The sequence below is a fragment of the Lepisosteus platostomus genome, chromosome 2 (genome assembly GCF_059453375.1).
Source record: "Lepisosteus platostomus isolate fLepPlt1 chromosome 2, fLepPlt1.hap1, whole genome shotgun sequence".
Classification (NCBI taxonomy): domain Eukaryota; kingdom Metazoa; phylum Chordata; class Actinopteri; order Semionotiformes; family Lepisosteidae; genus Lepisosteus; species Lepisosteus platostomus.
The window spans coordinates 16966448-16982156 of record NC_142612.1 but is presented as its reverse complement, the minus strand read 5'-3'; the positions used below and the strand labels follow the sequence as shown (position 1 = coordinate 16982156).

The window sequence follows — 15709 nt, the reverse complement described above, 5'->3', positions numbered from 1 at the left end:
GTCGTGTTTTAACACTGCGACAGCTCTGGGTTTCCAATGACACCCTCCCGGTGACTTTTAACTAACCCTTCTATTACAATCCGAGTACAGTACGTGATTCGAAACACGGCATTGGTAATTATGCCATACAAACTGACTGCCTATATTTGCGTATTACTGTAACAAACCTTGATCCACAACACAGACAGAAGGTGCACATGCACCTATTTTTAGCTATATTTTTAGTATGTATATGACCAAATAATAACATTAAATGTACACAGAAACGTGTTTTAAAATCACCTCATGTTTGCTGCAATGTCATGTGATAAGCACTCTTCAGTTTGTTTCTGTATACTCAAGCAGATATTTGTCTGTGAGTCGCTGGAGTAGTTAAACAAAAGAATTCCACATCATTACCCGGCATATAGGACACTTAACCATCACCAAAACGAGAGATGCTCTTATTTGTGAGAACATACGGTAACACATTTTGAGGAGAAAAGGTTTCCCAGACCGTACTAGGAGATTACCGAGTTTTGGTGCAGACACACTTGCATATCGAACGAACATGGAGATAGTAGGGCTGTTGTTGGTTATTTGTCCGTTACAGTTTTACTTATTTGGTGTCGGCGAAGCGGAGACAGGTAACCGGATCTCTGGGTCTTCTGTGTTACAATGCAGTAAAAATAGAACCGTCTAATCCGTCGTCGCATCCAGGATGTGTAGAGCTGCGCACATAGTTTAGTAGCCGCTTTCCATTCATTGTGTGTGGTCGTCCTCAGAGCAGACGAAGTGCATTTGAAACTTCTTGTTTTACGCAAAATAACATTAACACGGTCAACTCAGGGGCTGATTGCATTAAAAACATTTATTTCGATTGAGTTAGTGGGTTGATGTTAATAATTAGCCATTCTTGTGAAAACGTGTAGCGTAAAGATGACTTCTGAAATGATAACATTGAGGCTTATTTGCATATACAAGCCCTTCACAAAATGTACATCTTAAACGCACTGTATGCAGTAACCTGTTGCAGCAGTTAAAAAGACAGATCTTGGGTTCATTTGTAGGATTATTTGTGTTCTAGCCATAAGGAGAGACTTAATTTATAATGGTACATGATCTGGTTAATTAGTCATTTATTTGCAGAAGTGTATCACTAGGGAAGTGAATACACAACCTTCCAGTTATGAGTCTAGAGTTCTACCCACTTGTCCACATTTCTTTATGGATGGATGTACTAAAGTATCTGAAAATGTTTTGAAATGCTGTGAACAACATATGTAGCATGATTTACTAGTATTCCTAATTAAGCTGTTTATAAGAGAGTTCAAGTACAGTAGCTCTGCCAGAGTTTAAAGTAAAGAATTATGGGCCATACTCTCGATCAGCTGCAGTGCTAGCAGTTGTTGCTTCTGTACCTTTGTTCTGTACCTTCTGTTCTCTGGTAATACGACTGGGCTTTAAAAAAGCCTAACAGCACTGAGCTAACCATTAGCCAGACCAGTGACGATGTGTGTGTGAACTTGTATCACTGTATTCACTACCAGAATTGTCCCTGGTCTGTTTTGCATTAAAATGGCCGGGTAAATTGACATTGACCTTTAGACCTCTCAGCCCCTCTCTTCTGCTGAGAGTGGGGTAAGTGCTGTGGTCCACATGACATGACCCGGTACTCTATATATATATATGAAGATAAGAGCAGAATAGAAAGGCAGTCAGGGGAAGGGTGTGTGTAGGGGGCAATGGACACTTAGTCTGTGGAAGAACTCTGCTCGTGTCCAGGTGGGCTGGGACCCTACGTACAGGAAACATCTTGTCCCAAAACATTAGCTAAATCCAGAACTCCTGCTCCCCAGTGTGGTTTGCAGAAGACGGTTTTGTCACTGTCTGGCACGGCAGGCCCGTCCGACTTGTCTGAGGGGCAGTGACATCCCTCTCTCAGATGGAGCATGTCATGTGCCTCTGACACAGTCTGCTTGCTTGTTGAAGTTCTCAAGAGTAAATCCATTCTAAGTACATAGCTCGCTAAGAATGATTACCAGAACCTCGTCAGAAATCAACGTCTAATGACTGCTAATACCTGCTGATACTGGCTGTTTCCTTCCACGTTTCTTTCCTGCCCCAGCTCAGCTGAAGTCTGGCGGATGGGAGTCGTTTTGATACAAAGCTCTTTCAATTGCCCGTGCGAATTGACAGACTGAGCTAAAAACAAAGAGGGGGAAACACACGAGGCAGGTGTTCTTCTGTCCTGTCTTCATGTACGTGGTGAGCACGTGTGTTTTCTCCAGCAAGGAACAGCAGTCGCTGTACCCTATGGTGCTAAGCAAAGTACAGCAGGAAGCTTACCTGACCTCTGAAAACAGTTGGAGGACATATTCATATATATATATGGAGGACGTACTCCTATCACTCGATTTACAAAGGTGTGTCTGCGTTGTATTGAAAATGTCTTTGTAACTGTGACAACTGGGTATGTTTCATTATAACTATGGCAAAAATTTGTAAATCAAGGCGTGGGTGTACACATCCAAACTGTGATGAGCTGTGATGAGTGGCCTCCTTTGTGAACTGATTCAGGACATTGTTTCTGATAACAGACAGTTTCCAAGTGAAGGGGCTGACTGCCTCCTGGTGAATGGCATAACATCATCGTTAGGAAGCACCCCTTTTTAAAGAACCAAACTGAAGTTTTAGTTTTGCCAGGTAGAACAGCCTCTTCTTATATCTTTATTCCTCTATAATTAACTACCAGATGGGCCATTTGGGGATAATAACTTCCATACCTTTGTAACTTTTCTACTGTTCTTATCTGTAACCTAATGATTACTGTCCTAAATAATGCTGCTATTAGTTGCTGTACTAGAAGAAAAAGTGGAAATGTTCACCTTGTTTCTGTGTACCGTTTTTGAGGAGCCCAGGCTGAGTAGCTCTGCCCCAGTTGCGAATTACATTTCATGTCTTAATCCCAGCTATCCGTCTTGTTCTTGTCTTGTTTTGTAGGTGAAAAGTGGAAGAAGTACTTTGATAAAATCACCAAAGCCACAAGCCATTACGAGCCATGCAGTGTGAAAAACTGTAGCTGCCACCTCAGGTACAGTGTGAGCGATGTCAGGTTGTTGCAGTTATTATATGTAGTTTTCTGTTCTCATTTTGTTTTGTAGGTTTTCAATGTCAGTTTTAACAACAGTTTGTTTACCAAGGTGAGACACAGTTCACTGAGACCTGGGGCTGACACAATTACAGACCTCATTCTATAGTATATTAGTTACCTTTGCATGCTTGGACTCAAACTATATGGCTGTTATTATTAGGACAGTTTTTCCTCCTTATATAATCTTGGGATGTGTTCTGTTCCACAACTTTAGTAAGCAGCTGTGTTGTCCACTCACTCCTGTAAGACCCTCTATATTTAGAAATTGGCAGTCCTAAAACAAATGGTCTTTTTCTAGTTGGCAAAAGGTCATTTAAAATCATCTGGAACCATAACATGAGGTTGATTTTCATCTTCTTTAAATTGTCTTAAGTGGTTAGCCATTCTAATATAGTTGCATCTCTCAAAGTTAGTTGGAAAACAACAGGTTTTGGGTATTTGTAATGAAATAAATTTGTAGTGTGTGAATGTGGTGCAGAAATCAGAACAGAGACTCAGTTCAAACTGCAAGGGGATGCACAAATACTGTATAAGAGACTCAGTTCAAACTGCAAGGGATTGCACAGATATAAGAAATAAAATAACAGGAAATTAATGACACGAAAAAGCAGAAATGTGGACCACACTGTCCATGTCATTCAGCTGTCTTCAGCATTCATGTTGTTCTTTCCCAAAGCGTCTTGGAGAATGACCTCCGCCCTTTCCGTGGGGGAATCTCTAAGGACTTGCTCGTGGGAACGGTGCAGCGAGGTGTGGGGACTCACTATCAGGTCATTGGCGGCAGACTGTACCGAGAGCAGAGCTGCATGTTCCCTGCAAGGTGAGCTCATGGCGTTCAGCCTGTGGTGCGTCACACACGTACAGGGAGGGAGACCAAGTGAACGCAGGTGGTTTGACTCAGTCTGGGCCTCATACCTTTTCCAGAAGTTTCCAATCGTTTCCAATACGGATCTAGTGAAGCAAATTTAAGGTGTTTTAAGGAAATTCTGATTGATCAGAACTTGAAAAATGGATATTAGCTTGATATTACCTAGAGAGTCACTCATACAGAAGTGGTGAGCCTTCATCCTAAATGTAAGACACATGTATCATAACTGAACCTCAAATTCACTGATAAAAAAGTATTTTTCTCAATCTGATCAGATCTTTGACTTTTCCTTCATTAGTCTGGAAGTTGATGACTGTGCATTATAGTGCATCGCAGAAGATTAGTGAATTCCAGCATATACAAGTTAATCCTTGTGTTGCTTATTTAATTAATAACCCAGGTCATGTGCTGAGGTTAACAATGAGCTAATGGGGTTAACAATGTGCTAATGATTAAGAACAGAGAATCCAGGTTGCTGTTGACAGCACCACGGCCCATGCATTGTATGGACTAAAGGGGCTCAGCTTCTCGGGAACCTGCTGCGCTCTTCTGAAATAATAATAATAATAATAATTAATAATTGCTTACACTTGTATAGTGCTTTTCTGGACACTCCACTCAAAGCGCTTTACAGGTAATGGGGACTCCCCTCCACCACCACCAATGTGCAGCCCCACCTGGATGATGCGACGGCAGCCATAGTGCGCCAGAACGCTCACCACACATCAGCTAACAGTGGGGAGGAGAACAGAGTGATGAAACCAATTCATAGGTGGGGATTATTAGGAGGCCATGATTGGTAAGGGCCAATGGGAAATTTGGCCAGGATGCCGGGGTTACTCTTACTGTCACCCCTACTCTTTTCGAGAAACACCCTGGGCTTTTTAATGACCACAGAGAGTGAGAATCTCAGTTTTATGTCTCATCTGAAAGACGGTGCCTGTTTACAGTATAGTGTCCCTGTCACTATACTGGGGCATTAGGACCCACATATACCACAGGGTGAGCGCTCTCTGCTGGCCCCACTAACACCTCTTTCAGCAGCAACCTTAGTTTGTCCTAGGAGGTCTCCCATCCAAGTGCTGACCAGGCTCACACTTGCTTAGCTTCAGTGGGTTGCCAGTTGTGAGTTGCAGGGTGATATGGCTGCTGAAATGTCAGGCTCTGACTGAGCTCCAAGATGCACTGCCTGTGCCCTGCTTGTCTAGGTGCAGTGGAGTGGAGCACTTCATCCTGGAGGTGATAGACAGGCTTCCAGACATGGAGATGGTGATCAACGTGAGGGACTACCCACAAGTGCCCCGGTGGTCTGAGCCAGCCCCGCCGGTCTTCTCTTTCAGCAAGGTGAAGACTGCAAATTAAAGACGGCTTTCCCTCTCTGTTCCGAATCACGTGGTGATTACACAACGGCGAGAGCTGTCACTTTGTTAGGACTTTCCGTTGAGGAGTGCTGTCACCTGGCTCCTTTCCTCTGAAGAATCAAGGAACTTGAAGGTTTCTGTAATAGGAAACTATATTGACAGGATTATGGATTGATTCATTATTTTGCCGTTGTATGTTCAGTTTTTAAAATAAAGCCCAGTGGCTGGTCTATACAGGATGCCCAGTCCTCAGCATAAAAACTAGAGGAAACAGTAAACTCCTAATTTCAGTGTACTTATTTACAGTAGCCTGAATAATGCAATAATACACATTTTGCTTTTCTTTTGTGTTTGTGCTCATGAGCGTGGTAAATCTTCTGATTTGACTATTGGTAGATTCATTTTATCTTTGTCCGCTTTGGCTTTAAACCAGACCCATTGTTTTACTCTGCATTTTGTGTTGGCAGACAGCTGAATACCAAGATATCATGTATCCAGCATGGACATTCTGGGAAGGAGGTCCTGCCGTGTGGCCCATCTATCCCACTGGTTTAGGACGCTGGGACCTAATGAGGGATGAGCTGAAAAGGTACAGTTATGTACCAATGTGAAGGAAAACAATTAATTATTATAAGCAGTAGTGATGCTGATATGCAAGCGACTTTATTCAATGTGAGTTACAGGGAGTACAGTTTCAAAACTTCAGGTGAATATTCATGCCATTCATTCCAGATTCACAGAAAACATCGTGTTGCCTGACATTTGACAGATAATTTTTTTACAAGCCACGTAATGTACAAAATACTGAAGACTGTCTTGAATTGTATTAAGAACTATGCAAGGCTTTTTATACGACACGTATTCTTATACTGTTGGGACTGTACTGTATGTAATGCGCTTCACATTTCTGAAACCTCTTAGTCAGATTCAGTTTCAGATCAACCTTTGTGCAAATTGAAATGTCATTTATACTTATTTGTCTTGTGCATTGGACTGTTGTTGAGCATATCAGATGACTGAGAGAATAAGCCATCTTTTTTTTTAAAGTGCAAATAAAATATCAGTGCAGTTTGATCAATTAGCTAAAGTGTATTTGGTTACATTAGTCGAATCACACAAAATCAAGTTACATCTGTCTTAAATCATATTTTGGCTCAACATGAAAGAGTGCCACACCTGTTTTACATACCAGGGGGTATTTAGAAGGGATTTAGAAGGAAGGTCAAGAAAAGGCTATGTGTAGTTAACAGGGAATGACAGGCGTGATCCAGTACTGAAGTGCTGGTCTTTGTTAAAGATACCTTTGGTCTTGTGTTAAAGGTCGGCCGCCCAGTGGCCCTGGAAGAAGAAGGTGCCCCAGGGATTCTTCAGAGGTTCAAGGTCAGTTTTTGAGGTGTCTGCTTTGGACACGTGCTGTTGTTTTTGTAAGACAAAAGGTGCCCGCTGTGCATCTAGGAGCGAAGGCTTTTCCATTAATGTAAGGGCTCATCTGCTTACTAGCCCCGTACAGAAACAAATAGCAGTTCAGTCAAGGATGTACATTGGTAACTTGAGGTTTAACTGCTTTAATTTAAGGATATGTACCAGTTTAGTAACTTAAATGCGTTAAAGACAACGTCTCAGCTGTGGAGCCTTCTTCAGGGGTGAAACACCTCCCCTGAAGACGTCTCCACAGCTGAAAAGTTATATCTCTTCTTTTCAGAATGGCATAAACCTTGACTTGTTCTTTTGCAGCCTACACATGCTGACGCAGCTATCTACTTAAATGCTACATGCCTGATTTTTGCATCATTATTAATGGTGTTAAAGCAAAGCAAGTGATTACAGACCTCTGGATTATCAGTGAAGCAGAATGGGTACACTCCTAACACCTACAGTAGATTAATTGTTGGCAATGTTTAATGTTTGATGTTCCTCTTCATAGAACCAGCCCAGAGAGGGACCCTCTTATTTTGTTGTCACGTGAGGCTCCAGACTTAGTGAATGCAGAATACACTAAGAACCAAGCCTGGAAGTCTGAAAAGGTAAATCAGCCTGTCAAAGAGTGATGGCCTTCTCCTAACTGAGCCATGGCTTTGACACTCTCTAGAACGTTTCTGGCTATTCTAAAGACATTTTCTGGGTAAAAATTGAAGTTTCTTTGCAGCTTGGTTTATGACAGAAATCCATCCATTTTCTAATGGCTTCTGTGTCATAGGGGGAGCTGGGCACACATCGCAATATGAGACACACTCATACTAAGTTCAATTTTCACAGAAACCACCTAAATTAAACAGAATGCCTTCTAAATTAAACAGAATGCAGTTAAATCTCTCTCTCTGCAAACCTGGATACTGCAAAATAAATGAGAGCCTATCTCCTTATTCTAACAAAACACCCCTAAGCAGGAGTCGGGAAATCAAAGTTTCCTAAAAACACAGAAAAGCAAGGTTCAAATACTTAACTCCAATTGGGTTTTGTTCAGATGAGCATTAAGAAGGGGCTCTCGCCTGGCACAAGCTTCAAATTCACTCTATCCTCTTTCTCTTGTGGTCTGACCTTCTTTCTGCTCTTTTTCTCCTCCTTTCCTCTTTATTACCTCCTGAACTGATCTTTATAATGTGTTTCTGGACAGTTGATTGACACTGAATCATTTACCTCCAACCTAATTAACTAAGGTAAATCAAGGTAAATATTATGAGTGCTTTGATCACAGACTCTGGAAGTCCTACATCTCAGCAAACATTCCCTCTGCTTTGAAGATGGAGATGGTTAGACTGTCGATGTGTTATACACTTTATCTTAGAGGCACTTCCTAGTCACCTGTAGCTGTAACAATATAAACTCCATACAGATAGCATCTCGGGTCCAGAATTCTAGCAAATTCTGCTTTGCTATTTAGGAATCGTTCAAGACTAAAATGTATAGATTCTTAGCAGTTTATGCTTCTAGAAACTTCATGAGCAAGATGGGCAGAGTGGTCCCCTCTCAGTTGTAACCTTCCTTATGTTCTCCCATCGTAGACACACAAGCTGTTCCTCCTCCAGAAATCCAGTGGAGGAAAGATTCTGCACTATAGTTGACTATTATTTAAGACCGTTGAACACTCTGAACATGACTGTTGAACATTACCCACACGTGAGAGAAGCAGTGCTGTTACTGTTCTTCCATTTGTTTCTTTAGGACACACTTGGGAGGCCCCCAGCCAAAGAGATTCCTTTGGTGGACCATTGCAAATACAAGTAAGTATATAAACCTCAGTGGGACAAAAGGAAATTACAGTCTTCGACTCTTTTCAAGTCTTGGTGATCCTTAGGGATCACTTGTTAATAAAACAAATTCTTATTTTGAAACATTTTTTTTTATTTTTTAAATATAAAATAAGAATCATTCAAAACGTGTTGTGTCAATAACAAGTACCAACAGTAATGAGAGTATCCATTTCAAGTAGCTTGATATGAGAAGAAATGTCTGATCGTAGCATGTTTTCAGTGCATCAGTATTTCCAATGCACGCCTAAAGAAATAACTAAGCAATCTTCCTTCAACTTGGTAATTAAGACTTTTTCCCTTATTCCTGCCTGAATAGCTCTCAATAGATTCAGCTGATGATGAGTAGGGATAGGTGTGTAAGGAAAATGCATCAGGCACTCTCAATGAGTGTGTTTTGTTTAGCTTTAGTCCAATTGGTCCCATGTGTGCAGTACTGAAACTCAATAAGTAGTGCAGAGCTTATACCTAGATAGCTGATATATTCTTAAATACGAATTTGAATAAGAGCAAAAACTATAGTTAACAGGGCTGGGGTTGTGAATCACTGGTGTAGTGTAATCACGTAGCAGTTTGTTTTGGTGCATAGTTTGCAGATTAGCACCTGGGGTTGGTCAAGGATTGATCAGCGATTCTCAACAATCGGTCTCCATTCTCAGCCAAAAGGCGACCCCTGCTGCTTCCCGGGTGTTTTCCATGTAGCACTGATCATGCTGTGGGGCCGTGTGTGAACAGATGAATGGCTCAATGAGTTAGTGGGGTCAGTTGGGCCTGTTTGTTCTCCCTCATTCTTCTTGTGTAAAGCTTAAGTTAGTTCTATGCACCTAGATGTACAGAAACTAATGGAAGTTTGAAAGTGGATGAGTATATAAAAAGAAGAAATTGGCAGTTCTAATGAAAAAAGAATGATCATCCTCACAATATGTGTTCCTTGTGTTAAATGTTTTGTCTTCTGAATTTTTCAGTTCTTGCTAGTTACTGCAATCTTTCCATTCAGGAAGCATTTAAGTGTGTAATTGTCCTTCTTGTGTTTCTATACGTCAGGTACCTTTTCAATTTCCGAGGCGTGGCGGCCAGTTTCCGGTTCAAGCACCTCTTTCTGTGTGGTTCGCTGGTTTTCCATGTGGGTGAGGAATGGCTGGAGTTCTTCTACCCCCAGCTGAAACCATGGGTCCACTACATCCCTGTGAAACAGGACCTGTCTGATGTCAGGTAGATACAAGTCTTTTCGTATAGAATATGATGTAGGTGTGCCTCATCTGAAGAACAGTTCAGTAGGTTGGTCAAATTCTAATAACTACTAAATGAGCCAACGCACATATAGGGGTTTCATACAGTACTTAATATTTCGGTGTTAACTTGCCTGACTAAGGAAATGACAGTCCTGTCCGAAGATTAGTGTCTCAACCTTGTCACTTATGAGGAATTAACCAGGGAGGCAGCTCCAACAGTTAGGTTGGGATGGAGGGAGAGGGGCTTGAAACTGCTGTGCTCAGCTAGGGACCTTTATATACAGTGCCTTGCGAAAGTATTCGGCCCCCTTGAACTTTTCAACCTTTTGCCACATTTCAGGCTTCAAACATAAAGATATAAATATTTTATTTTATGTGAAGAATCACCAACAAGTGGGACACAATTGTGAAGTGGAACGAAATCTATTGGATTTTTGAAACTTTTTTAACTAATAAAAAAATGAAAAGTGGGGCGTGCAAAATTATTCGGCCCCCTTGCGTTAATACTTTGTAGAGCCACCTTTTGCTGCGATTACAGCTGCAAGTCGCTTGGGGTATGTCTCTATCAGTTTTGCACATCGAGAGACTGAAATTCTTGCCCATTCTTCCTTGCAAAACAGCTCGAGCTCAGTGAGGTTGGATGGAGAGCGTTTGTGAACAGCAGTTTTCAGCTCTTTCCACAGATTCTCGATTGGATTCAGGTCTGGACTTTGACTTGGCCATTCAAACACCTGGATACGTTTATTTGTGAACCATTCCTTTGTAGATTTTGCTGTATGTTTGGGATCATTGTCTTGTTGGAAGATAAATCTCCGTCCCAGTTTCAGGTCTTTTGCAGACTCCAACAGGTTTTCATCCAGAATGGTCCTGTATTTGGCTGCATCCATCTTCCCCTCAATTTTAACCATCTTCCCTGTCCCTGCTGAAGAAAAGCAGGCCCAAACCATGATGCTGCCACCACCATGTTTGACAGTGGGGATGGTGTGTTGAGGGTGATGAGCTGTGTTGCTTTTACGCCAAACATATCGTTTTGCATTGTGGGCAAAAAGTTCGATTTTGGTTTCATCTGACCAGAGCACCTTCTTCCACATGTTTGGGGTGTCTCCCAGGTGGCTTGTGGCAAACTTTAGACGAGACTTTTTATGGATATCTTTGAGAAATGGCTTTCTTCTTGCCACTCTTCCATAAAGGCCAGATTTGTGCAGTGTAAGACTGATTGTTGTCCTATGGACAGACTCTCCCACCTCAGCTGTAGTTCTCTGCAGTTCATCCAGAGTGATCATGGGATTCTTGGCTGCATCTCTGATCAGTCTTCTCCTTGTCTGAGCTGAAAGTTTAGAGGGACGGCCAGGTCTTGGTAGATTTGCAGTGGTCTGATACTCCTTCCATTTCAAGATGATCGCTTGCACAGTGCTCCTTGGGATGTTTGAAGCTTGGGAAATCTTTTTGTATCCAAATCCGGCTTTAAACTTCTCCACAACAGTATTACGGACCTGCCTGGTGTGTTCCTTGGTCTTCATGATGCTCTCTGCGCTTTCAACAGAACCTTGAGACTATCACAGAGCAGGTGCATTTATACAGAGACTTGATTACACACAGGTGGATTCTATTTATCACCATCAGTCATTTAGGACAACATTGGATCATTCAGAGATCCTCGCTGAACTTCTGGAGTGAGTTTGCTGCACTGAAAGTAAAGGGGCCGAATAATTTTGCACGCCCCACTTTTCATTTTTTTATTAGTTAAAAAAGTTTCAAAAATCCAATAGATTTCGTTCCACTTCACAATTGTGTCCCACTTGTTGGTGATTCTTCACATAAAATAAAAAATTTATATCTTTATGTTTGAAGCCTGAAATGTGGCAAAAGGTTGAAAAGTTCAAGGGGGCCGAATACTTTCGCAAGGCACTGTATGTATTAGCTGAAATAAGATTAGAATTTCACCCCCCTTATGAATTTCTGTTAAACATCATTATGTCAAAATTAAATCAAAGACAGGGGCACAATTCTCTGCTTTATTTTCTGAATGATAACATCAGAGTGAATAGGTGTTCATTTTAAGCAGCACTTCCTTTCTTGTTAAATCTTGAGGTTTGTGCAACAGAACCCTTGTTTTCTCCACAGTATAGAATGAAAATAATCTTGTTTTGCCTTTTCAGAGAATTACTTCAGTTTGTAAAGGAAAATGATGACATTGCCCAAGAAATAGCAAAGAGGTGAGCTTTTCGAGGTGCAGGACTGCATTGAACATTTGACATTTGTATTGTTTTATAATCACGTGACACAATGGCCTGAAGAAGGCCAAAGTAGGTCCGTTTTATAACAGAATGGCTCATGCCGCAAAAGCACTCAAGTAAAATAAGTGCAGTTTATTTACAGTGCCCCCAGTCCCCCACACCAGAAAACAAAACCCCCCAAAAAAACAAAACTAATTCTCAAATAAAGATAAATCCTCCTTATTGCTTTCTCTCTGTTTTCAGTCACACTACCTGACATACCAACCACCAACAACCAACTCCCTCTTTGGCTGAGGAGCCAGATTAAATAGCTTGTAAGCCCCTCCCCCTCTGGAACAAACCATTTCTCCAATTCAATGCATGTAGTTTTTCCCATCTCCTTAAATAACCCTTGAGAACTGGGGTTAGGTTTGGCCTTCTGAGGCCACCATAGGCTGACCCAAACAAACAGTGAAGTGCAGACACCAAACAAACAGTGAGTATCAATGTTTAAGTATGTGAATGTATATGAAATTATTAGTAGTATTTCCTGTGCTACCTGTACCTCGTGACAGGCTCCTCAGTCACAAACCAATTTATATTGCTTTATGGTGACATATTGAGTATCAGGACCCATGAGGAAGTACTGCTGCATGGTTAGTTGTGTTTGACCAGTTCCAAGACTGACAGCATCATGACTCAAGTTAGTAACGTCTGCTGTGTTATTTCAGGTGTAACCGGGGTGCTGGTCGTAGCAGCAGGGCTCTTTAAGGCTTGCAATCTATATGCAATAGAGAGGGTTTACACCCTGGTGCAGGGTGTTTATAGCTTTGTTTTATTTTACAAAGTTTTTTTATTTTATTAAGAGTATTTTTAGATTTTGTAGAGTAGCAGACAGAAATATGAAGTGGGAAATCGAGGTAAATGAATTGCAGTAGAGAAGAATAAAAATGAGAGAAGTAAAAGCTGAAAAAAGATCTTTCTAACTTTCTGTTCTCATTCACAGAGGGCAGCTGTTTGTCTTGGATAACCTGCGCATGGAGGATGTGACTTGTTACTGGGAGAAGCTTCTCACAGAATATGCTGATCTCCTTAAGTATCAGCCAGAAAGGAACAGCAGCTACAAACTTGTCGCCCACAAGCCCGACAAAACTGAGCTTTGAACCACAAGAGCTCTGTTCTGACATTATCGTTTCCACCACTGCAGCCGACAGTAAGGGGGTCACTTCGGCGAACGTTTTTCAAAACAAAAAACAAATTCTTTCAAAAAAAGAACCTCCAGTCAAATCATCGAGATTGAATCTCCTCCTTTCAAAGAGCCCTGCCGAATTAAGATTAGCAGCCTCCACAATGTTAAAACTTCAACAAAGCACTTATGTGGTGACTTGGCCTTATGCATCTTGCAGGCTCTTGATGTGCAAGTACAGAGAAGGAATTGGACACTGCCTGTGTTGGTAGTGCTTAGCCTTTACTGCTTTCATTTAGCAGCAATAAAACCTTTTTAAAAAGCTTTTGAAAGAAAATGGTGAAACTTCCACAAATTTAAACATTTGGGAAAAAGATGTATCCTGTTCTGAAAACAGCGTTAAGGAGATAATGGCTGTAGGAGGCCTATCTGAGAGGTGTTCTGTGGAACTGAAGATGATATGTAGAAGATAAATATCAGCACAAAAGGAGCCCGGGAAAAAAAAAGCCTTTGGAAAGCCTTTGTGTCCTTTTCCAAAAAGCATGTGCAGCGTACTATGAGCTTATGATGATTTCATAGCAGTATTTGTTTTTTAAATGTGTTTTTAATGCCTGCCGTCATTCAATCAAGAATGTGTTAATTCTTTACGTGAGTACGTGAAGCCCAACTGAGACCACCAAACTCTTTCTCCTGCTCATGTAAGATGAGCTTGAATCTGAATTCATAATTGAATTCAAAGTCACTGATCTTATATGCTGGTTAGCCAGCTACACAAAAATATGTTCTGCTCCTGTCCCCGCTAGGTGGGATTGCAAATTTAGCCGTGAATGTCACTTTAATCTCAAAGTTTCTTTTATTCCATTTTTACATTTTGTTTTTGGTCTGAGCCGATTGCTCCATATGAGGATAGGGCGTCTCCCATAAGCTCCTGTGAAGAGTTTTTGATCAAACGCATAGCAGCTCAGCCAGAACCACATACTACGAGAACAATTTAAGGCCCTGAGAACACTGGCAAATGTTAGTTCATTCCAAATCTGAGAAGGGTATAACAGAACCACTAGTGTGGAAATTGTGATTCCTGGAGATTTGTTATGATAAACTTTACCAAGATTGTGTAAAACCATGTTGTAATCAAACAGACTACCAGAGATAAATACAGTACAACAGCCCTGACTTAACCCCTCTTGTGCTGGTATTATTATTATTAATGATTTACTCTTTTCTCTTTGCATTAAATGTTGTAAAAGAAATTAACCACTAGTTGAAAGAAGATTACATTGATTATTTTTAAATATTTTTTTTAATTATTATTTTTATTTAACTGAAGTAGTGTTTTAGTCTGGTGACATAGCTAAGAGACAATATATTGTTACATACAGTAAGATACTTGGGTTGATTAATAAAATGATACATCTCAGTATTCATGTTTTATGAGTATTTTCATATTTATGTTTTAAGTACTTTAAGTGCATATATTTCCCATCTGTTTCTGTGGGGTTTCCAGTTTTCTAGGGAGTAATTTTTTAAATATTTTAGTTTTTATGTGTTTTCCATCTAGCCATCTATCCCGGCAACCAACTGGCCCGAGGCAGGGTACCCCTTGGATGGGACGTTTGTCTATCATAGAGCAGACACACAGACACAAACACACACTCATACCTAGGGCCAATTTTCCTACAAGACAATTAACCTACCAGTTTGTTGTAGGACTGTAGGAGGAAACCAGAGTACCCAGGGGAAATCCAGGCAAACATGGAAATCCAGGCAATCCAGGCAAACTCCATGCAGTTGGCAGGTCCCTTTCACTGTCCATTCTGAATAAATATGCAAGGTTATCTTTGTCAGTATATTCTGTCATTTAATGTTATGTATTCTAGCAGACTGTTTGCCATTTAAATTCCTTTCTCACATTGTGTAGAAGATGTAAATAATGTCTCAGAAGACACCTGTATGTAACTTTTTCATAAGTTACCTCTTCTTTCGCAGTGTTTCCAATTTTGTATTAAAAATGTATTTTTCTTTACTGGATGTAAAATCCCACACTTGTCTTCATTAAGCATTATTTTCCAGTTGTGTTCCCAATCTTTAAATTGTATTTAAACCTTTTGGAATTTAATTTGCAGGTTTTACAGTGTTTGCCAAACCTCCTAAAGTGGTATCATCTACAAATAATTGATCATTGATATAAATTAAGAAGCGTAGTGGTCCTAGTACAGATTCCTGTGGTACTCCATTACGTCACCCCATGTTGTGTATTCACACTAATACCTCAAAGCACAATGATCACAGTTCCCTCATGGTTCTCTCATTTCTTTTGCACATAAATTCTTCAATTCGTTATGTGGTGTGGCCTGAGCCTAACCTGTGTGTCATGCAGCAGAAATGTGTTAATGTGTCATACAGTGCTTTGAAAATGAATTATAGCACAGCTTTGCAAAAGCAGCAAGATGCTGCAAGGTGCTGGT

General features: G+C 40.8%; 1 protein-coding gene across 1 annotated transcript; it reads left to right on the top strand.

The window, feature by feature from the left end:
* The first annotated feature begins 474 nt into the window (after positions 1–474).
* Positions 475–15272, top strand: poglut1 (protein O-glucosyltransferase 1). The gene is made up of 11 exons (XM_088601331.1): positions 475–626; positions 2983–3073; positions 3810–3953; positions 5210–5345; positions 5830–5951; positions 6683–6742; positions 7287–7386; positions 8525–8583; positions 9655–9822; positions 12002–12058; positions 13065–15272. Exons 1-11 carry the CDS (start codon positions 551–553, stop codon positions 13219–13221), a joined length of 1170 nt encoding a protein of 389 aa, XP_088457457.1. The 5' UTR covers positions 475–550; the 3' UTR covers positions 13222–15272.
* Positions 15273–15709: the final 437 nt, after the last annotated feature.